This window comes from Lipotes vexillifer, unplaced genomic scaffold, assembly GCF_000442215.2.
Source record: "Lipotes vexillifer unplaced genomic scaffold, Lipotes_vexillifer_v1.1 scaffold230, whole genome shotgun sequence".
NCBI classification, from domain to species: domain Eukaryota; kingdom Metazoa; phylum Chordata; class Mammalia; order Artiodactyla; family Lipotidae; genus Lipotes; species Lipotes vexillifer.
In genome coordinates, this window is record NW_006775143.1 from 9266927 (window position 1) to 9291399 (window position 24473).

Genomic DNA, 24473 nt, shown 5'->3' on the forward strand with positions numbered 1-24473 from the left:
GTTATCATTAATAAACTCTTAATTGTTAGAATTTGTCATGTAGGTAAGAAGCTAGCAGATGCAGGCATGGGAAATATTACTTTGCTTATAAGTATGTATAACAGTTAAAGTATTTATGATTTTTGTATTACTAGTTTTGCCATGAATTTGCCTAATATATTTTTTAATGTGCATTTTTATTTATTTCATAAAAATCCTTTGAGGTAAATGCAGATGAAAAATTGAGATACTGAGGAAAAAGTGGCTTCTTCTGTCTATAGGAGAACTACGATCTGATTTCATGACTTCTAGTGTAGATCCTGTTTCCTAGATCAGAATTCAATTCCTTTCCTTCATGTTTCATTGGTTTTTGTGCTGATTTACCATTAGGATATTTCTCGCTTTCCAGATCCTTCCAGCTTGCATTTCCTCTCCCCCTTCTTAGTTTGCATTGCTGTAACAGAAAACCATAGACTGAGTGCCTTAAACAACTGACATTTCTCACAGTTCTGGAGGCTGGAAGTCCCAAATGAAGGTGCCAGCATGGTCAAGTTCTTGGTAAAGGTCCTCTTCCTGGTTTATACATGGCTGTTTTCTTCTTGTGTCCTCACATGGTGGGGAGAAAGAACATGTGTCTCTTCTTTTTTTTTTTTTCTTTTTTTTTGCGGTACGTGGGCCTCTCACTGTTGTGGCCTCTCCCGTTGCGGAGCACAGGCTCCGGACGCGCAGGCTCAGCGGCCACGGCTCATGGACCCAGCCGCTCCGTGGCACGTGGGATCTTCCCAGACCGGGGCACGAACCCGTGTCCCCTGCATCGGCAGGCGGACTCTCAACCACTGCGCCACCAGGGAAGCCCTGTCTCTTCTTATAAGGACACTAATCCCATCATGAGAGCTCCACCCTCATGACCTGATTACTTCCCAAAGGCCCTACCTCACATTGGATGTTAGGATTTCAACTTATGAATTTTGGGAGGCTACAAAAATTTAGTCCGTATCACCCCTCTTTCATCAAAGAAAATCATTCTCCAAAGTGCAGCTAAAATTTTCTCTGTAGTGATGTATCTTATGGACTGTTTAAAAAACTTTTATAATCTATTTAAACCTTTATATTGACTCTGCTCAACTCTGCATCCCAGATTTTTATATGTTTTCCAGGAATTGTGAAGCTTACATGAAATCATGGATATGAAAAATTTTCCTGTAGTGCTGTAGAGATATGGTAGTACCTGTTATCAGTAGATAATCTAATATGCAGCAATTTACTAAAGGATTACACTGTTTCCTGCTATTTGACTTTCTACTTGCAAGTCCTATTTCTCAGTCATTCTTAGCCTCACTGTGCCCTGATCTTACCAACCTGCTCTCTCTGTACCTGTTTCAGTTTCAATGCAGTTTTTATCTGTTCTTTGGATTTTAATCGTGTATAGTCACTTATTTAGACTCTACAGCCTTGTTTAGAGACCTTTCTTTGGTTTTGTCATATTTCACCTAAACCTGCCACTGCATGAGTTCCTAGTTCTTAGAGAAATCTTTCACCAGTATGGTCTTCCGTTTTCCTTTTTTCTCTTTTTCCTCTCTCTTCTTCTATTCCACTCTCCCTTCTTCATCCCTTTGAGTAGGGTCTTCTTGCTTGCCCATCTCAATTGTTCATCTTTCAAGTTCTTTTTCTTTGTTCATCCCATGCTTCAGTGAGCTTTTGCTTCCCTGAAGTTTCATAACAAGTGTTACTGAACCACTTCATTGTGGTCTAGGACTCATGCAAACTGAGCTTTTGAAGGAAATTTACTCGTTATCTAGTTCATTCTCCCAACCAATAAAAGGATAATTCTCTAAAACACCACGACAGTATCCATTTGAATGTCTAATAGACATCTCAGATGTAACATGTCAAAACTGAATTCCAGACCTCCCTTGCTTCTCTGTTCTTCTCACAGTCTTCCCATTTTGGTAAGTGACAGCTTCATTCTGCTTGCTCAGGTGAAAAGCCTCAGGGTCATTCTTGGCTACTTTTTTTCTCTTACTTCCACATCCAGTCTGTCAGAAAATCCTTTTTGCCTCCATTTTCCTGATATATCTTGGGGGTAATAGCAGGGTGAGGATGTCAGATAATTCCTTTCTACCTAAAGCAAGAATAAAGTGGTATACAAATGACTATAAACACCATATCAGGGCATTGGAAAATGACCAGTTAGGCAATAATTTGAGGAGTATTTGCTCATGAAAAACTGCTACCACATCTGGTAAAAACACGTAGTTTGTGGCTTTCTTGCTTGGAGTTACCTATCCTCATCTGCCTGGCGTGAGCAGCAGAAACCTGCAGTTTTTCTTATGGGAGGTGGTGGATTTGGTTTGGGGCTGGCAGCAGAGAAGCTGTGAATTAAAGGGGGAGATTCTGGAAGCAAGAGAGCCATAGAAGGGCTGAGGTTAATAAATCACACATTATAGATTGGCATATGTGAGACCTCAAGGAGTCCTGTGAATATTGAAAGCCTGGGAGAGTTGCAAATTTGTTGTGCCTTTGATTGTATTTCTCAACTCTCACACATCTCAGGCTGCAGAGGATGAAACTTCCTAGTGTGAAGTGTCAGCATAACTTCTGCCAAAATTATTTGCTGTCTGCTAAGCTATTCAGATCTAGGGGAAACACTTAGGCTTTTCAAAAAATAAAAGACATCAAGCAGAGACATAAATGACAGGGAAGACAGACTTTGCAGTTTGATTACAGATAAGTTATTTGTGTACTGAAACAAAATAACAGCTCTCAGAGGTACAAAACAGAATCCAGAGTTGCTACAACACATTTTTTAAAAAATGTATTTCATTTATGTATTTGACTGCACCATGTCTTAGTTGCAGCAGGCGCGCTTCTTAGTTGTGGCATGTGGGCTCCTTAGTTGCAGCAGGTGAGCTCCTTCGTTGCAGCCAGCGGGCTCCTTAGTTGTAGCATGTGAACTCTTAGTTGTGGCATGCATGTGAGATCTAGTTCCCTGACCAGGGATTGAACCTGGGTCCCCTGCATTGGGAGCACGGAGTCTTAACCACTGCACCATCAGGGAAGTCCCTACAACTCATTTTTTTACATCCAGTTTTTAACCAAAAATTATTAGACATACAAAGAAGCAGAAAAATGTGACTCAAGGGGGAAAAAACCCAAAGAATTAGACACTTAAGTGGTCCACATGTTGGATTTAGCAGACAAAGAATTCAAAGCTGCTATTGTAAATATGTTCAAAGAATTAAAGGAAAGTATGCTAATAATGAGTAAGCAAATCTAGACTCAACATGAGAAATGGAGACTATAAAACAGAACCAAATAGAAATCCTAGACTGAACTGAAACTGAAAAGAACAATAACAAATGAAAAATCACTAGATAGGCCCAACAGCAGATTTGCAATCCAGAAAAAGGAAACTAGTGAATTTAAAGAAAGGTCAGTAGAATCATACAATCTGAAGAACAAAAATTTAAAAAATATTGGAGCCTCAGAGATCTGTGGGACAATATCAACGTTTCTGTTAGAACCTAACAGACATGTAATTGGCATCTGAGAAAGTGAGAAGAAAAAAAAAGTTGAAAAATACTTGAAGAAATAATGGTCAAAAACTTCCCAAGTTTCATGAAAAACATTAACAGATCCAAGAAGCCTGACAAACCTTTAGTAGAATAAATACACAGAAACAAAAAAACCACACCTAGAAACATCATAGTCAAGCTACTAAAAGCCAAACAGAGAGAGAAAGAATCTTGAAGGAAGCCAGAGAAAAACTACACATCACACACTGGAGAAAAACAAAGCAAGGAGTTAATTCTCATAATAAACAGTGAATCCAAGGCGGCATTGGAATGACATATTTAAAGTCTTGGGGAAAAAATAAGTGGTCAACTAAGGATTTTATAATCAGTGAAACTATTCTTTAAAAGTAAAGGCAAGATAAAAATGTTTCTAGATAAAGTGAAACTGAGAATTTGTTAATAAAGGGACCTGCACTATAAGAAATGCTAAAGGAGTTCCCTCAGACTGAAGAGAAATTACTCTAGAAATAACTCTATCCAAAGGGAGAAATGAAGAGCACTTGGTAAATATATAAGTATATATATAAGTTATATTCTTCCCTCTCCTTCAGTTTGTTTGGACAGCATATGCCTATTTAAAGAAAAATTATAACACTGTATTGTAGAGTTTATAGTATATGTAGATAAGTTACGTATGTATAACCATAGCATGAAGAAGAGGACTGGGAAATGGAACTAAACTGGTATGAAGTTCCTATAGATATTTTACTGGAAGTAAGTCAATACTAACTTGAAATAACTTGTGATAAATTGAAAGTATGATAAGGTTAAGATAAACAGCAACTACTAAATAATGCAAATTTTAGGGGAAATAAAATAGTATACTAAAAAATAATTGCTTACCACAAAAGAAGGCAATAAAAGAGGAATAGTAGAGATGGGACAGATAGCAGATAGCAAAATGGCAGATCTGTATCCAGTCATATCAGTGCTTATATTAAATATGAGGCAACTAAACAAAGGCAGATTTTCAGACTGGATACGAAAAAGCAAGTTCCAACTAAATGGTATCTATAAGTGATATACTTTAAATTCAGAACCAAAAAGATTGATAGTAAAAGGATGAAAAAAGATAAACGAAGCAAACTGTAAACATAAGATATGTGGAGTGATTATATTAATATCAGACAATGTAGTTAAATATTACTGGAGACAAATTAAGACTTTTCATAATGATAAGTTAATACTGCAGTAAGATAAAAAAATTACAAATGTGTCTTCTAACACTAGAGCTCTAAAATACATGAAGCAGGGACTTCCCTTGTGGTCCAGTGGGTAAGACTTTGTGCTTCCAATACAGGGGGCCCAGGTTCAAACCCTGGTCAAGGAACTGGATCCCGCATGCATGCCATAACTAAGAGTTCGCATGCTGCAACTAAGAAGTCTGCATACCTCAAAAGATCCTGCGTGCTGCAACTAAGACCTGGTGCAGCCAAAAAAATAAAAAAATTAAAAAAAAATTAAAAAATAAAATACATGAAGCAAAATGTTCAGAATTAAAAGGAAAAATAGGTAAATCAATGATTATAGTTGGGGTTTCATTAATACTCTTCTTGGAATAGTTGACAGAATAAGTAGATGTAAAATTTGTAAGGATATAAAACATTGAAAAACATTGTCAAGCAATTTGACCTAAATGACAAGAGCAGAATCATGTTCTTTTCAAGTAAACATGGAATACTCACCAAGATAAACCATGTGCTCAATACATTTATTTATTTTTTCAATTTTATTTTATTTTCTTATACAGCAGGTTCTTATTAGTTATTTTATACATATTAGTGTATATGTGTGAATCCCTATCTCCCAATTCATCCACCCCCCCCACCTTCCCCACTTGGGGTCCATATGTTTGTTCTCTACATCTGTGTCTCTATTTCTGCCTTGCAAACCGGTTCATCTGTACCATTTTTCTAGATTCCACATATATGTGTTAATATACGATATTTGTTTTTCTCTTTCTGACTTACTTCACTCTGTATGACAGCCCCTAGGTCCATCCACATTTCTGCAAATGACCCAATTTCATTCCCTTTTATGACTGAGTAATATTCCATTGTATATATGTACCACATCTTCTTTATCCATTCGTCTTTCAGTGGGCATTTAGGTTGCTTCCAAGACCTGGCTCTTGTAAATAGTGCTGCAGTGAACATTGGGGTGTATGTGTCTTTTTGAATTATGGTTTTCTCTGGGTATATGCCCAGTAGTGGGATTGCTGGGTCATATGGTAGTTCTATTTTTAGTTTTTTAAGGAAACTCCATACTGTTCTCCATAGTGGCTGTATCAGTTTACATTCCCACCAACAGTGCAGGAAGGTTCCCTTTTCTCCACATCCTCTCCAGCATTTGTTGTTTGTAGATTTTTTCATGATGGCCATTCTGACTGGTGTGAGGTGATACCTCATTGTAATTTTGATTGGCATTTCTCTAATAATTAGTGATGTTGAGCACCCTTTCATGTGTTTGTTGGCAATCTGTATATCTTCTTTGGAGAAATGTCTATCTAGGTCTTCTGCCCATTTTTGGATTGGGTTGTTTGGTGTTTTGATACTGAGCTGCATGAGCTGCTTGTAAATTTTGGAGATTAATCCTTTGTCAGTTGCTTCATTTCCAAATATTTTCCCCCATTCTGTGGGTTTTCTTTTAATCTTGTTTATGGTTTCAGTTTCCTTTGCTGTGCAAAAGCTTTTAAGTTTCATTAGGTCCCATTTGTTTATTTTTGTTTTTATTTCCATTACTCTAGGAGGTGAGTCAAAAAAGATCTTGCTGTGATTTATGTCAAAGCATGTTTTTCCTATGTTTTCCTCTAAGTTTTATAGTGTCCGGTCTTACATTTAGGTCTTTAATCCATTTTGAGTTTATTTTTGTGTATGGTGTTAGGGAATGTTCTAATTTCATTCTTTTACATGTAGCTGTCCAGTTTTCCCAGTGCCACCTGTTGAAGAGACTGTCTTTTTTCTATTGTATATCCTTGCCTCCTTTGTCATAGGTTAGTTGACTGTAGGTGCGTGGGTTTATCTCTGGGCTTTCTATGCTGTTCCATTGATCTATGTTTCTGTTTTTGTGCCAGTACCATATTGTCTTGATTACTGTAACTTTGGAGTATAGTCTGAAGTCAGGGAGTCTGATTCCTCCAGCTCCGTGTTTCTTTTTCAAGATTGCTTTGGCTATTCAGGGTCATTTATGTCTCCATACAGATTTTAAGATTTTTTGTTCTAGTTCTCTAAAACATGCCATTGGTAATTTGATAGGGACTGCATTGAATCTGTAGATTGCTTTGGGTAGTAGAGTCATTTTCACAGTGTTGCTTCTTCTAATCCAAGAACATGGTATATCTCTCCATCTGTGTCATCTTTGATTTCTTTCATCAATGTCTTATAGTTTTCTGAGTACAGGTCTTTTACTTCCTTAGGTAGGTTTATTCCTAGGTATTTTATTCTTTTTGTTGTGATGGTGAATTGGATTGTTTCCTTAATTTCTCTCTGATCTTTCATTGTTAGTGTACAGGAATGCAAGAGATTTCTGTGTATTAATTTTAGATCCTGCAACTTTACCAAATTCATTGATTAGCTCTAAGTAGTTTTCTGGTAGCATCTTTAGGATTCTTTATGTATAGTATCATGTCATCTGCAAACAGTGACAGTTTTACTCTTCCAATTTGTATTCCTTTTATTTCTTTTTCTTCTCTGATTGCTGTGGCTAGGACTTCCAGAACTACGTTAAATAATAGTGGTGAGAGTGGACATCCTTGTCTTGTTCCTGATCTTAGAGGAAGTGCTTTCCATTTTTCATCATTGAGAGTGATGTTTACTGTGGGTTTGTCATATATGGCCTTTGTTATGTTGAGGTAGGTTCCCTCTATGCCCACTTTCTGGTGAGCTTTTATTATAAATGTGTATTGAATTTTGTCAAAAGCTTTTTCTGCATCTGTTGAGATGATTGAAGGTCTTTATCCTGCAATTTGATAATATGGTGTACCACATTGATTGATTTGCATATATTGAGGAATCCTTGCATCCCTGGGATAAATCCTACTTGATCACGGTGTATGATCGTTTTAATGCGTTGTTGGATTCTGTTTGCTAGTATTTTGTTGAGGATTCTTGCATCTATATTCATCAGTGATAGTGGTCTGTAATTTTCTTTTTTTTTTTATAGTATCTTTGTCTGGTTTGGGTATCAGGGTGATGGTGGCCTCATAGAATGAGTTTGGGAGTGTTCCTTCCTCTGCAATTTTTGGAAGAGTTTGAGAAGGATGGGTGTTAGCTCGTCTCTAATTGATAGAATTCACCTGTGAAGCCATCTGGTCCTGGGCTTTTGTTTGTTGGAATATTTTTAGTCACAATTTCAATTTCATTACTTGTGATTGGTCTGTTCATATTTTCTGTTATTTCCTGCTTCAGTCTTGGAAGGTTATACCTTTCTCAGAATTTATTCATTTCTTGCAGGTTTTCCATTTTATTGGCATAGAGTTGCTTATAGAAGTCTCAATGATGCTTTGTATTTCTGTGGTGTCCATTGTACTCCTCCTTTTTCATTTCTAATTTTATTAATTTGAGTACTCTCCCTCTTTTTCTTGATGAGTCTTGGCTAAAGGTTTATCAATTTTGTTTTCAAAGAACTAGCTTTTAGTTTTATTGATCTTTGCTATTGTTTTTTTTGTTTCTATTTCATTTATTTCTGCTCTGATCTTTATGATTTCTTTCCTTCTGCTAACTTTGGGTTTTGTTTGTTCTTCTTTCTCTAGTTCCTCTAGATGTAAGGTTAGATTGTTTATTTGAAATTTTTCTTGTTTCTTGAGGTAGGCTTGTATTGCTATAAACTTCCCTCTTAGAACTGCTTTTGCTGCATCCCATAAATTTTGGATCATCCTGTTTTCATTGTCATTTGTTTCTAGGTATGTTTTGATTTCCTCTTTGATTTCTTCAGTGATCTCTTGGTTATCTAGTAACTTATTGTTTAACCTCCATGTGCTTGTGTTTCTTACCTTTTTATCCCTGTAATCGATTTCTAATCTCATAGCATTGTGGTCGAAAAGTTGCTTGTTATGATTTCAATTGTCTTAAATTTACCGAGGCTTGATTTGTGGCCCAAGATATGATCTATCCTGGAGAATGTTCCGTGTGCAGTTGAGAAAAAAGTGTAATCTGCTGTTTTCAGGTGGCATGTCCTATAAATATCAATTAAATATGTCTGATCTGTTGTGTCATTTAAAGCTTGTGTTTCCTTATTAATTTCTGTTTGGGTGATCTGTCCATTGGTGTAAGTGAGGTGTTAAAGTCCCGCACTATTATTGTGTTACTGTTGATTTCCTCTTTTATAGCTGTTAGCAGTTGCCTTATGTATTGAGGTGCTCCTGTGTTGGGTGCATATATATTTATAATTGTTATATCTTCTTCTTGGATTGATCCCTTGATCATTATGTAGTGTCCTTCTTTGTCTCTTCTGATAGTCCTTATTTTAAAGTCTATTTTGTCCGATATGAGAATTGCTACTCCAGCTTTCTTTTGGTTTCCATTTGCATGGAATATCTTCTTCCATCCCCTCACTTTCAGTCTGTATGTGTCCCTAGGTCTGAAGTGGGTCTCTTGTAGACGGCATGTATATGGGTCTTGTTTTTGTATCCGTTCAGCCAGCCTGTGTCTTGTGGTTGAAGCATTTAATCCATTTACATTTAAGGTAATTATTGATATGTATGTTCCTATTACCATTTTCTTAATTGTTTTGGGTTTGTTTTTGTAGGTCGTTTTTTTCTCTTGTGTTTCCCACTAAGAGCAGTTCCTTTAGCATTTGTTGTAAAGCTGGTTTGGTGGTGCTGAATTCTCTTAGCTTTTGCTTGTCTGTAAAGCTTTTGATTTCTCCGTCAAATCTGAATGAGATCCTTGCGAGGTAGAGTAATCTTGGTTGTAGTTTTTTCCCTTTCATCACCCTAAGTATATTGTGCCACTCCCTTCTGGCTTGTAGAGTTTCTGCTGAGAAATCAGCTGTTAAGCATATGGGAGTTCCCTTGTATGTTATTTGTCATTTTTCCCTTGTTGCTTTTAATAATTTTTCTTTGTATTTAATTTTTGTCAATTTGATTACTATGTGTCTCAGCGTGTTTCTCCTTGGGTTTATCCTGCCTGGGACTCTCTGCACTTCCTGGACTTGGGTGGCTATTTCCTTTCCCATGTTAGGGAAGTTTTCGACTATAATCTCTTCAGATATTTTCTCTGGACCTTTCTGTCTCTCTCCTCCTTCTGGGACCCCTATAATGCGAATGTTGTTGTGTTTAATGTTGTCCCAGAGGTCTCTTAGGCTGTCTTCATTTCTTTACATTCTTTTTTCTTTATTCTGTTCCGTGGCAGTGAATTCCACCATTCTGTCTTCCAGGTCCATTCTTCTGCCTCAGTTATTCTGCTATTGATTCCTTCTAGTGTGTTTTTCGCTTCAGTTATTGTATTGTTCATCTCTGTTTGTTCTTTAAATCTTCTAGGCCTTTGTTAAACGTTTCTTGCATCTTTTTGATCTTTGCCTCCATTCTGTTTCCAAGGTCCTGAATCATCTTCACTGTCATTTTTCTGTGTTCTTTTTCTGGAAGGTTGCCTATCTCCACTTCATTTAGTTGTTTTTCTGTGGTTTTATCTTGTTCCTTCATCTGGTACATAGTCCTCTGCCTTTTCATTTTGTCTATCTTTCTGTGATTGTGGTTTTCGTTCCACAGTCTGCAGAATTGTAGTTCTTGCTTCTGCTGTCTGCCCTCTGGTGGATGAGTTTATCTAAGAGGCTTGTGCAAGCTTCATGATGGGAGGGAGTGGTGGTGGGTAGAGCTGGGTGTTGCACTGGCAGGCAGAGCTGAGTAAAACTTTAATCTGATTGTCTGCTCATGGGTGGGGTTGGGTTCCCTCCCTGTTGGTTGTTTGGCCTGAGGCGACCCAGCACTGGAGCCTACCCGGCTCTTTGTTGGGGCCAATGGCAGACTCTGGGAGGGCTCACACCAAGGAGTACTTCGCAGAGCTTCTGCTACCAGTGTCCTTGTCCCCTTAGTGAGCCACAGCCGCCCCCTGCCTCTGTAGGAGACCCTCCAACACTAGCAGGTAGGTCTGGTTCAGTCTTCTATGGGGTCACTGCGCTTTCCCCTGGATCCTGATGAGCACACTACTTTGTGTGTGCCCTCCAAGAGTGGAGTCTCTGTTTCCCCCAGTCCTTTCCAAATCCTGCAATCAAATCCTGCTGGCCTTCAAAGTCTGGTTCTCTGGGAATTCCTCCTTCTGTTGCTGGACCCTCAGGTTGGGACTCTTGACATGGGGTGCAGAACCTTCACTCCAGTGGGTGGACTTCTGTAGTATAATTGTTCTCCAGTTTGTGAGTCACCCACCCAGCAGTTATTGGACTTGATTTTACTGTGATTGCGCCCCTCCTACCATCTCATTGCAGCTTCTCCTTTGTCTTTGGATGTGGGGTGTTTTTTTGGTGAGTTCCATTGTCTTCCTGTGGATGATTGTTCAGCAGTTAGCTGTGATTCCAGTGCTCTCACAAGAGGGAGTGAGTGCACGTCCTTCTACTCCGCCATCTTGAACCAATCTCCATTTAATACTTTTAAAAATAGTAAAATCATATAGAACATGTTCCTTGACATTGGCTTCTCCTTTTTTATCCCCCTCATTTTGTTGATTACTGAGCAAGGCAAATTCTGAGATTCATTTTCACTTGGGTTACTTTACTCACAAACCTTACTCGGTTGATTATTTCCCTGTATGTTTCACATTGCCTTATAATTCTAAAGCCCATGTAGTGTTGATATTGCATATATATACACACACACACATACATACACTATACACACATACACTTATGTGAACTAAATATATCTATATATTTATGTTGTATATATTTGGAAGTATTTGTATCTATTTACATTTCTCCCCCCATTGTTGAGCTTGAAGATAGGGAGCTGTTCTGCACAATTTATTTCCCATAGTGTGTGTCCTAGGCCATTATGGATAGTGGCTCTTCAGTGGAGGTCTCTAAGTTAATTGAAACTAAGATGTATAATTACTTGACTTTAAAAGCATTGTTCCAATAATAGTGTAGAAAATAAATGTTAAATTGGGTTTAATTTTTATTGAGATTCTTTTCTCTTCTTACCCATAATACAGGTACATCAAGAGAGTGTACACATGATTGAAGTCACAAGCAATTTGATTAATGAAACTCTAGCAAATCACCCTGAGTGGGCAAAGTAAGAATGTTGTTTTGACAAAAATAGAGATGGATGGCCAAGGTTCTATGTCTGTTTGCATGAAATGATCTTCACTGATACAGTTACCTTGGAAGAGAAGAGAATTTGCCAAGGCTTTGATGAATGTTGTCATTTTTGCTTAAGAATAGCATGTAATGGGATGGTGGGGAGGGGGGAGTTCGTATATTTGAATTGAGATTCACAGTTTTCCACATGTTTGTGTCTTACTAAGCTTTCACCTACATTGTGTTATATGTTCCTCAGCAGGTTGAAGAGATTATCCCCATTTCACAGATGAGGATGCAGGATCAAAGGCTAAGGACTTTGTTACAGTCCCCCATGGCACAGTCAGCAATATTCCCATATTGTATCATTTTTGCCGCAGGGTTGCAAACTGTGGCTCAGGGCCAAATCCAGCCACCTGTTCTTATAGAGATTTATTGGAACAACCTATACCCATTCATTTACATGTTGTCTGTAGCTGTTTTGGGGCTACAAAGGCAGACAGAATTGAGTAGTTGTGATACAGATTATATGTTCTGAAAAGCCTAAAATATTTGTTTACATTCTGGCCCTTTACAGAAGAAATCTGCCAACCCCTGTCTTAGAGGATCTCTTTGTGTACTTGTTTATTTGGCTTCTGTGAGAGGGTTTTTATGTCTTTGTGGAGAGTGTTCAGCTGGACTATGCTATTCACCTAATTGAACTTGATGACAAATTACATGACCTTTTTTACTAATGCCACGGTGGTCACTAATTTATTTTAGGAAATACTCTGCCAGTTTTAAGATTATAAATTGAGATTTAACTTGGTTTTTTCCTTTGACTTGACTTTATTTCTTTATATAAAACCTGCTTAGGACATTCCTTGAACTTGGTTTAGAATCATATTTAAATATTCTCAGAAGGACTTCTGTTATATTTCTATCCACTTATCTCCTATTACCCAGAGCATACTCAGTGCTTGTTCTCAATATTTCTGATTAGTTACAAACTGTAGTATATCCATTCAAGGGAATAATACTTAGCGTTAAACAAAAGTGAACTGTCAGTTCATGCAGCAACGTGGATGAATCTCAGAATAATTATGGTGAATGAAAGAAGTCAAGCAGAAGAGAGTCTATATGATATGATTCCATTTATGTTAAGTTCTAGAAAACACTAATCTAGTGAGAGATAGATCAGTGGCTGTCTGTGGATAGGGGTGGGTTCCAGGGAGGGAGTACAGAGGGGCGCAAGGAAACTTTTGAGAGTGATAGGTATGTTCATTGTCTTACTGAAGGTTATAAGAAGTAACATTGATCAGATTTTATTCTGTAACAGTTTCCCTCTGTGTTGTGGAGAAAAGGTGGAAGGTATTCCAAGACTTGAGCCTCTTAGACCAGTTAAAAGCTAGAGTAAAACTAGGTGAGAGACAGTAAAGCTCTTAATTGTGGACAGTTGTTGTGGAGTGAACAGGCCAGACAAATTTGTAAGATCTTAAGGGGGTTAGTTGGTGATTAATTGGGTATAGGAAAATGAAACCTAGTGTGACTCTAATGTTTCAAGCTTTAGAACTTAGTGGATGATGGTGGATTCACCAAGATAGGAAACAGAGAAGCGGATATGGTGGGAAAACTAATTCACTTACTTTTTACTGATGAGTTTGAGGTGTTTATGGTAAGTGTCAACAGAGGCATCTAGTAGGCTATTGATTATATTGGTGTACAGTTCAGGAGAGTGATCTGGAGTGAAGTTAAAAAATTGGCAGTCTTAATTATCTCCTTAGAAGAGGGCTCTTTTTCTTTGGTGGTCATTCTTCTGTAGTGGAAATAAGTCCAAAGCCCTTCTGTACTGGTTTTCAGTTGTCATAGTACTATCTCCACTATTGTTTTGAAGGCACACACAAACTGGGGAGCCCCAGGTCAGAGTAGTTCAGAAAGTTGGTTGTTTTTGTTTTTAAATTTGGGAATAATTATAAAGTTCACAGGGACTTGCAAAGCATTGTGTAGGGAGGTCCGCCGGGCTCTTCACCCCACCTTCTCTACTGTTGCTGTCATCTTGTATAACTATACAATAACAAAACCAGGAAATCAACATTTCACTAGTTTTACATGCACTTGTGTATGTATGTGTGTGTGTATATTATGTGTTCTCTGCAGTTTTATCATGCTTCCTGTTAGCTATCAATACCATGTCAAGATAAGAACTGTTCCATCACCACAAGGCTCCCTCATGCCACCCCTTTTAGCCACGCCTACCCTCTACCTCCTCCTCCAACATATTCCTAACCCTTGGCAACCAGTATTTTGTTCTCCATATCTATAATATTGTTGTTTGATGAATGATACATAAATCTAATCATAGAGTATGCAGCCTTGTGAGATTGGCTTTTTTCACTTAGCATGATTCCCTTGAAGTCCACTGAAGATGTTGTATGTAGCAATAGTAAGTTCCTTTTTATTGCTGAATAATATTCTATGCAGGAAAGAATTTAAAAGCTATTTAGACTTCAGTAATTTGTGGGAGGTCTGATTCTTTTGCAGCAGATTAGGGGGGTGGTTATGAATTAATAGTTTCTTGCAAATCTCAGTACTCAGTGGATTCTTGTCCTGAAGATGGCAGTTGACCCTGTGGGAAGTTCATGTGGGTGCTCTTAGTGGAGGTGATACAGTTAAGAATTGATTAGATATACTTTCTTCCAGTGTGGTACACATTTTGTGTGCCCTGCATAGGTACCTCGACTTCCTGTGGATGTGCTTGGTGAGCTGAAGTATAAATGAGAAAGACTCAGGGTAGGATCAGCCTAGTAGAGCTTCAAAGAAAATGAAATTGAAGTTGGAACGCATCTTAATTCTTTTCTTGGACAGTATTGTTAGTCTAGAACTCATTTTCTACTTACTACTCACTAGTCTCAAGCCTGTTGATTCTCAGGACCTGCATTAGGAGATGGCACTACGATGGCACTGAACGTCATTTAGCCCTGCCCTTACTTGGGAGGAACCCAGTAGATGAAGCTGTTTTTAACTGGGGCTGTTCTCTTGGTAGGTCATACTGTGATAGAGATTAATCTTTACCCAGGAAGATGAGGGTAGGGCAGTCCTAATTGTAGGAGCTTGGTTTCACCTGAGGCATACCTTTTGACTGAGGCTGGGAGAGTTAGTGATTGGCTGATGTAGTAAATATCTGAAGCAAGAAGCTCAGTTTAGGGGCTGTCGTTGGTATAAGACCAAGGTGTGTCCCAGTTTGTCCCAGCAAAGGTTGCTCAGGTTGTTTCTGGCCCCATGTCTCCTAGAGGGCACTGGTTGTGAGGAGGTCTGGACTGAGCCAAAGCCATTGACTTGGCCTCACAGCAGCTCCTCTTTATCTGTTGCTCTTCGGACACCTGCATGAATACAGTGGCAAAGTGTTTTCACAGCAGCCAGCAAGATTTTTTTTATCAGGCCTAATAGATGTTTGTTAGTCATTAAGGATCTATTCAGCTACCTCTGTGAATTTCACACTTTTGAATAATAATACAGGTTATAATTTTCGCCTAAAATGTAGTACCATGTAACTGAAAATATTCAACAGTCTCTTCAAACCACTAATGAATCTATAAATACTGGAGTAATTTAAAAGCTCTTAATTTCTCCCAAGTCACATCTCTATTTAGAGATCCAAATTTCCTGTTCATATTATTATACTATAAGATTATTACATTTGTAAGTGTGTGATGTCAGTTAATGAGTGTTTAAAAAATTAAGTTCCAAGAGTTTGGTGCAGTGCACTATATTAGTTTTTCATTTTTTCTTTCTTTATTTTAAATTAGTTGGCTTCCTGAGGCTCAGGTAGTCCAAAGAGCCCTTAATTCCGCGGCTAACAATGTGTATCAGTATGGACGAGAATGGATAACCCACAAGGTAAGGGAAGAGCCTCTTTTTGTGGCTTTCTCTTTGCAGGGTCTTCATTGGTAGTGACTTCTTGCTTTGATAAAGCAAAAACGGAGATTCTATTTAGAACAATTTCTGTTTTTGAGATAGGCTTAAATCTGCAAGTCAACAAGCAATATATGATGAAATTAAACCTTCTGGATGATCATATTGATTAGTGCTGATAGCCTGAACAATCTGAGAGGGAGGCATTTTGTTTCATGTTCAAGGTAGTTCTGAGTCATTATTTGTGCTTTAGAACAGAATGATCACTAAGCTTGGGTGGACAAATAAGGCTTTGTGGAGAAAAAAGTATTAACACATTATATTTTATTATTTGCTGATAACTGTGCTTGGCAGTTTCCAATTTGTTTCATTTAATCTTTCCAAGAAACTTACTGTAGTCTGAATTATTTTATCCCCTTTATAGATGAGGAAACAGACTTAGCAAAGCTAATAAGTAAATTCCCTATGGTCATGTAGTAAATTGCAGAGCTTGGTTTCAAACTGAAGACTAATTCCATATCCCTTGCTCTTTCTACTGTGGTATGCTAGAATTGTGTGCCCGGAACTGAGTTTAGTGCTTTAATGTGGCACTTGAGATAAACCTTGAAGGAATGGAATGACAGGTCCTGGTTGAATATAGAGAAGGAAGAGTGTATTTTAAGAAGGGGTGTTTATGTGATCCAAGATGTAGAGACAGGAAGCTGAAGCTCTGTGAAGGGGAGATGAAAGACAGAGGAGAAGGCACAGTTATCACAGCTAAGATCAGACTCCATGATATGGATTTGGGATATCTCTTTTTTTTCCCCCTAGTTTTGCCTGTGGAAATGCAGGTAATTTGAAATTTTAATGTATTGAAGTAATTAGGATTGTCTAGGGATTGACAAGATTTGTTGCAGTGAGATGTGTGCCAGAACAAAAGTATTAGTGTGTGATTTCTTGTTTAAAATTCAAAAACAAAATCTCAAAAAAAAAGGTATCTTGGAAATGACATTGTACACGCAGTAATCTGCTAACCTGAGGATGGAATTGTGGTCAACTTAAAAGTTAAGAGAAAAATGTGTTACTGATCTTCCTGGGTCCATGCCAGATAACCAAATCAGCTGTCACATGGAAGTTTTAAAAAAATATATTTATTGAATAAAGGAAAGTTAAGTACAGTTGACCCTTAAACAATGTGGTGGTTAGAGGCGCTGACCTTCTCTGTGGTCAAAAAACTCCCGTATAACTTTACAGTTGGTGCTCATATACCTGGTTCCACATCCTCAGATTCAACCAACCACAGACTGTGGAGCACTGTAGTACATACTTAGTGAAAAAAATCCACATGTAAGTGGACCTGTGCTGTTCCAACCTGTGTTGGTCAAAGGTCCACTGTATGTGGATATGCATCTCAGAACTATCGTAGAAGAAAGATCCAGTCATTGCAGAAGGCTTTTAGACTTTTATATGTTTATATGCCTGACTTATTCTATGGAAAGCATAGCGTTTAATTTTTGAAATATCTGTTCAGGAGAAATTTTTATTCTGGAATTCTTACGTATTTGGGAAAAGGATAAAGAAGGGGAATTTGGATAGCTGGAGAAATGTGCCTTAGATTTTAAAGAAGTACATTTCAAATTACTTAGAGAAAAATAGGTTTGAAACCTTTTGCTGAAGAGTCTAAAAGGGAAGACAGCTGAAGAGAGATGATATTGCTACGAAACATTGTAAAATATTTGTGATCATCATAATATCTAAAAGCAACCATTGAATGTCCATTAACAGGGATAATATCTAAAAGCAACCATTGAATGTCCATTAACTGATGAATGGATAAATAAAATGTGGTATATCCACATACTGGGATATTATTTGGCCATAAAAAGGAAGGATGAACTGATACATTTTGCAACATGGATGAACCTTGAAAACATTAGGCTATGTAAAAGAAGTGGTCATAAAAGACCACATCCATTTATATAAAATGTGTGGAAGAGGCATATCTACAGAAACAAAGTAGAGTAGTGGTTTTCAGGGGTAGGGGGATTGGGAGAAATAGGGGATTGATTACTAATGAGTATGGAGTTTTCTTTTGGGAGGATGAAAATGTTCCAAAATTGATTTTGGTAATCGTTGCATAACTGAATGTACTAAAAAACTGTTGAGTTATACACTTAAATGGGTGAATTGGAGGACCTTCAAGATGGCGGAGGAGGAAGACGTGGAGGTCCCCTTCCTCTTCACAAATACATGAAAAATACATCTACATGTGGAACAACTCCTACAGGACACATACTGAACGCTGGCAGAAGACCTCAGACTTCCCAAAAGACAAGAAAATCCCCACGTACCTGGCCGTGTGGCTGACAGGGTCTTGGTGCCCTGGCTAGCTGTCGGGCCTGAGCTTCTGAGGTCGGAGAGCCGAGTTTAGGACATTGGACCACCAGAGACCTCCCTGCACCATGTAATATCAATCGGTGAGAGCTCTCCCAGAGATCTCTGTCTCAATGCTGAGACCCAGCTCCACGCAACGGCCAGCAAGCTCCAGTGTTGGATGCCCCATGCCAAACAACTAGCAAGACAGGAACACAACACCAACCATTAGCAGACAGGCTGACTAAAATCATACTAAGTTCACAGCACCCCGAAACACAGCACTGGATGCGGCCCTGCCCACCAGAAAGACAAGATCCAGCCCCACCCACCAGAACACAGGCACCAGTCCCCTCCACCAGGAAGCTTACACAAGCCACTGAATGAACCTCACCCACTGGGGGCAGACACCAAAAACAACGCGAACTATGAACCTGCAGCCTGTAAAAAGGAGACCCCAAACATAGTAAGTTAAACAAAATGAGAAGACAGAGAAATATGCAGCAGATGAAGGAGCAAGGTAAAAACCCACCAGGCCTAACAAATGAAGAGGAAATAGGCAGTCTTCCTGAAAAAGAATTCAGAGTAATGATAGTAAAGATGATCTAAAATCATGGAAACAGAATGGAGAAAATAAAAGAAACGTTTAACAAGGATCGAGAAGAACTAAAGAGCAAACAAACAATGATGACCAATACAATAAATGAAATTAAAAATTCTCTAGAAGGAATCAGTAGCAGAATAACTGAGGCAGAAGAACAGATAAGTGACCTGGAAGGTAAAATAGTGGAAATGACTACCGCAGAGCAGAATAAAGAAAAAAGAATGAAAAGAATTGAGGACAGTCTCAGAGACCTCTGGGACAACATTAAACACACCAACATTAGAATTATAGTGGTCCCAGAAGAAGAAGAGAAAAAGAAAGGGTCTGAGAAAATATTTGAAGAGATTATAGTCAAAAACTTCCCTAACAGGGGAAAGGAAATAGTCAGTCAAGTCCAAAAAGCACAGAGAGTTCCATACAGGATAAATCCTTGGAGAAACACGCCAAGACACATATTAATCAAACTATGAAAAATTAAATACAAAGAAAAAAATATCAAAAGCAGCAAGGGAAAAGAAACAAATAACATGCAAGAGAATCCCCATAAGGTTAACAACGGATCTTTCAGCAGAAACTCTGTAAACCAGAAGGGAGTGGCAGGACATATTTAAAGTGATAAAAGGGAAAAACCTACAACCAAGATTACTCTACCCAGCAAGGATCTCATTCAGATTCAATGGAGAAATTAAAAACTTTACAGACAAGAAAAAGTTAAGAGTATTCAACACCAAACTAGCTTTACAACAAATGCTAAAGGAACTTCTCTAGCCAGGAAACACAAGAGAAGGAAAAGACCTGCAATAACAAACCCAAAACAATTAAGAAAATGGGAATAGGAACATACATATCGATAATTACCTTAAATGTAAATGGATTAAATGCTCCAACCAAAAGACATAGACTGGCTGAATGGATACAAAAACAAGACCCTTATATATCCTGTCTACAAGAGACCCACTTCAGACCTAGGGACACATACAGACTGAAAATGAGGGGATGGGAAAAGATATTCCATGCAAATGGAAATCGAAAGAAAGCTGGAGTAGCAATTCTCATATCAGAAAAAATAGACTTTAAAATAAAGACTATTACAAGAGACAAAGAAGGACACTACATAATGATCAATCCAAGAAGATATAACAGTTGTAAATATTTATGCACCCAACATAGGAGCACCTCAGTACTTAAGGCAAAGGCTAACAGCCTTAAAAGGGGAAATTGGCAGTAATACAATCATAGTAGGGGACTTTAACACCCCACTTTCCCCAATGGACGGATCATCCAAAATGAAAATAAATAAGGAAACACAAGCTTTAAATGACACATTAATCAAGATGGACTTAATTGATATTTATAGGACATTCCATCCAAAAACAACAGAATACACTTTTTTTTAACGTCTTTATTGGAGTATAATTGCTTTACAATGGTGTGTTAGTTTCTGCTTTATAACAAAGTGAATCAGTTATACATATGTCCCCATATCTCTTCCCTCTTGCTTCTCCCACCCTCCCAATCCCAGGCCTCTACGTGGTCACAAAGCACCAAGCTGATCTCCCTGTGCTATGCGGCTGCTTCCCACTAGCTATCTATTTTACGTTTGGTAGTGTATATATGTCCATGCCACTCTCTCACTTTGTCACAGCTTACCTTTCCCCCTCCCCATATCCTCAAGTCCATTCTCTAGTAAGTCTGCATCTTTATTCCCGTTTTGCCCCTAGGTTCTTCATGACTGTTTTTTTATTTCCAGATTCCATATATATGTGTTAGCATACAGTATTTGTTTTTCTCTTTCTGACTTACTTCACTCTGAATGACAGCCTGTAGATCCATCCACCTCACTACAATAACTGTTTCATTTCTTTTTATGGCTGAGTAATATTCCACTGTATATATGTGCCACATCTTCTTTATCCATTCATCTGTTGATGGACTCTTAGGTTGCTTCCATGTCCTGGCTATTATAAATAGAGCTGCAGTGAACATTTTGGTACATGGCTTGTTCTGAATTATGGTTTTCTCAGGGTATATGCCCAGTAGTGGGATTGCTGGGTCGTATGGTAGTTCTATTTTTAGTTTTTTAATGAACCTCCATACTGTCCTCCATAGTGGCTGTATCAATTTACATTCCCACCAACAGTGCAAGAGGGTTCCCTTTTCTCCACACCCCCTCCAACATTTATTGTTTGTAGATTTTTTGATGATGGCCATTCTGACTGGTGTGAGACGATATGTCATTGTAGTTTTTTTTTTTGTGGTACGCGGACCTCTCACTGTTGTGGCCTCTGCTGTTGCGGAGCAGAGGCTCCGGATGCGCAGGCTCAGTGGCCATGGCTCATGGGCCCAGCCGCTCCACGGCACGTGGGATCTTCCTGGACCGGGGCACGAAACCGTGTCCCCTGCATTGGCAGGCAGACTCTCAACCACTGCGCCACGAGGGAAGCCCCTCATTGTAGTTTTGATTTGTATTTTTCTAATGATTAATGATGTTGAGCATTCTTTCATGTGTTTGTTGGAGATCTGTGTATATTCTTTGGAGAAATGTCTGTTTAGGTCTTCTGCCCATTTTTGGATTGGGTTGTTTGTTTTTTTTGTTTTCTTTTTTTGCGGTATGCGGGTCTCTCACTGTTGTGGCCTCTCCCATTGCAGAGCACAGGCTCTGGACACACAGGCTCAGCAGCCATGGCTCATGGGCCCAGCTGCTCTGTGGCATGTGGGATCTTCCCGGACTGCGGCACGAACCCGTGGCCTCTACATCGGTAGGTGTACTCTTAACCACTGTGCCACCAGGGAAACCCATGTTGTTTGTTTTTTTGATATTGAGCTGCATGAACTGCTTGTAAATTTTGGAGGTAATCCTTTGTCAGTTGCTTCCTTTGCAAATATTTTCTCCCATTCGTCTTGTTTATGGTTTCCTTTGCTGTGCAAAAGCTTTTAACTTTCATTAGGTCCCATTTGTTTATTTTTGCTTTTATTTCCATTTCTCTAGGAGGTGGGTCAAAAAGGTTCTTGCTGTGATTTATGTCATAGAGTGTTCTGCCTATGTTTTCTTCTAAGAGTTTGATGGTGTCTGGCCTTACATTTAGGTCTTTAATCACTTTGAGTTTATTTTTGTGTATGGTGTTAGGGATTGTTGTAATTTCATTCTTTTACATGTAGCTGTCCAGTTTTCCCAGCACCACTTATTGAAGAGGCTGTCTTTTCTCCACTGTATATGCTTGCCTCCTTTATCAAAGATAAGGTGATCATATGTGCATGGGTTTATCTCTGGGCTTTCTATCCTGTTCTGTTGATCTATATTTCTGTTTCTGTGCCAATAGCATACTGTCTTGATTACTGTAGCTTTGTAATATAGTCTGAAGTCAGGGACCCTGATTCCTCCAGCTCTGTTTTTCGTTCTCAAGATTGCCTTGGCTATTCGGGGTCTTTTGTGTTTCCATACAAATTGTGAAATTTTTTGTTCTAGTTCTGTGAAAAATGCCAGTGGTAGTTTGATAGGGATTGCATTGAATCTGTAGATGCTATGGGTAGTAGAGTCATTTTCACAATGTTGATTCTTCCAATCCAAGAACATGGTATATCTATCCATCTATTTGTATTATCTTTAATTTTTTTCATCAGTGTCTTATAACTTTCTGCATACAGGTCTTTTGTCTCCTTAGGTAGGTTTATTCCTAGATATTCTTTTTGTTGCAGTGGTAAATGGGAGTGTTTTCTTAATTTCACTTTCAGATTTTTCATCATTAGTGTTCTCAAGTGCTCATGGAACATTCTCCAGGATAGGTCATATCCTGGGTCAGAAATCAAGCCTTGGTGAATTTAAGAAAATTGAAATTGTATCCAGTATCTTTTCCGACCACAATGCTATGAGGCTCTATATTGCTTACAGGAAGAAAACTGTAAAAAATACAAACACATGGAGGCTAAACAAGACGCTACTAAATAACCAAGAGATCACTGAAAAAATCAAAGAGGAAATCAAAAAATACCTAGAAACAAATGACAATGAAAACACGACGACCCAAAGCTGATGGGATGCAGCAAAAGCAGTTCTAAGAGGGAAGTTCATAGCAATACAATCCTACCTCAAGAAATAAGAAAAATCTCAAGTAAACAACCTAAGCTTACACCTCAAGCATTAGCGAAAGAAGAACAAGACTCACTGTTAGCAGAAGGAAAACAATGATAAAGATCAGATCAGAAATAAATGAAAAAGAAATTAAGAAAACAATAGCAAAGATGAATAAAACTAAAGGCTGGTTCTTTGAGAAGATAAACAAAATTGATAAACCATTAGCTGGACTCATTAAGAAAAAAATGAAGAAGAGTCAAGTCAACAGAATTAGAAATGAAAAAGGAGAAGTAACAGCTGTACTGCAGAAATACAAAGGATCATGAGAGATTACTACAAGCAACTGTATGCCAATAAAATAGACACCCTGGAAGAAGTGGACAAATTCTTTTAAAAGCACAACCTTCCGAGAGTGAACCAGGAAGAAATAGAAAATATGAACAGACCAATCACAAGCACTGAAATTGAAACTGTGATTAAAAATCTTCCAGCAATCAAAAGCCCAGGACCATATGGCTTCACAGGCAAATTCTATCAAACGTTTACAGAAGAGCTAACACCTACCCTTCTCAAAACTCTTCCAAAATATAGCAGAGGGCGGAACACTCCCAGACTCATTCTACGAGGCCACCATCACCCTGATACCAAAACCAGACAAACATGTCATAAAAAAAGGAAACTATAGGCCAATATCACTGATGAACATAGATGCAAAAATTCTCAACAAAATACTAGCAAGCAGAATCCAACAGCACTTTAAAAGGACCATCTACCGTGATCAAGTGGAGTTAATCCCAGGAATGCAAGGATTTGTGTTCATTATACACAAATCAATCAACATGACACACCATATCAACAAATTGAAGAATAAAAACCATATGATAATTTCACAGATGCAGAAAAAGCTTTTCACAAAATTCAACACCCATTTATGATAAAAACTCTGCCAAAAGTAGGCATAAAGGGAACTTACCTCAACATAATAAAGGCCATATATGACAAACCCACCGCCAACATTGTTCTCAGTGGTGAAAAACCGAAACCACTTTCTCTAAGGTCAAGAACAAGTCAAGGTTGCCCACTCTCACCGCTGTTATTCAACATAGTTTTCGAAGTTTTAGCCACAGCAGTCAGAGAAGGAAAAGAAATAAAAGAAATCCAAATAGGAAAAGAAGAAGTAAAACTGACATTGTTTGCAGATGACATGATACTATACATAGAGAATCCTAAAGATGCTACCAGAAAACTACTAGAACTAATCAATGAATTTGGTAAAATAGTAGGATTAATGTATAGAAATTTCTTGCATTCCTATACACTAATGATGAAAAACATGAAAGAGAAATTAAGGAAACACTCCCATTTACCATTGTAACAAAAAGAATAAAATACCTAGGAATCTTCCTAAGGAGACAAAAGACCTGTATGCAGAGAACTATAACACACTGATGAAAGAAATTAAAGATGATACAAACAGATGGAGAGATATGCCATGTTCTTGGATTGGAAGAATCAACATTGTGAAAATGACTGTGGTACCCAGAGCAATCTACAGATTCAATGCAATCCCTATCAAACTACCAATGGCATTTTTCACAGAACTAGGACAAAAAATTGCACAATTTGTATGGAAATGCAAAAGACCCTGAATAGCCAAAGCGATGTTGAGAACGAAAAATTGGAGCTGGAGGAATCAGGCTCCCTGACTTCAGACTATACTACAAAGCTACAGTAATCAAGACAGTATGGTACTGGCACAAAAACAGAAATA

General features: G+C 38.2%; 1 protein-coding gene across 1 annotated transcript in view; it reads left to right on the top strand.

Moving 5' to 3' along the window:
* TMEM245 (transmembrane protein 245) overlaps positions 1 to 24473 on the top strand; it is a 102140-nt gene that overhangs the window by 37543 nt on the left and 40124 nt on the right. The window contains exons 9-10 of the mRNA XM_007449811.1: positions 11696 to 11778; positions 15569 to 15659. Of these exons, the coding sequence (XP_007449873.1) occupies positions 11696 to 11778; positions 15569 to 15659 (174 nt within the window). The remainder of the gene's footprint in view (positions 1 to 11695; positions 11779 to 15568; positions 15660 to 24473) is intronic.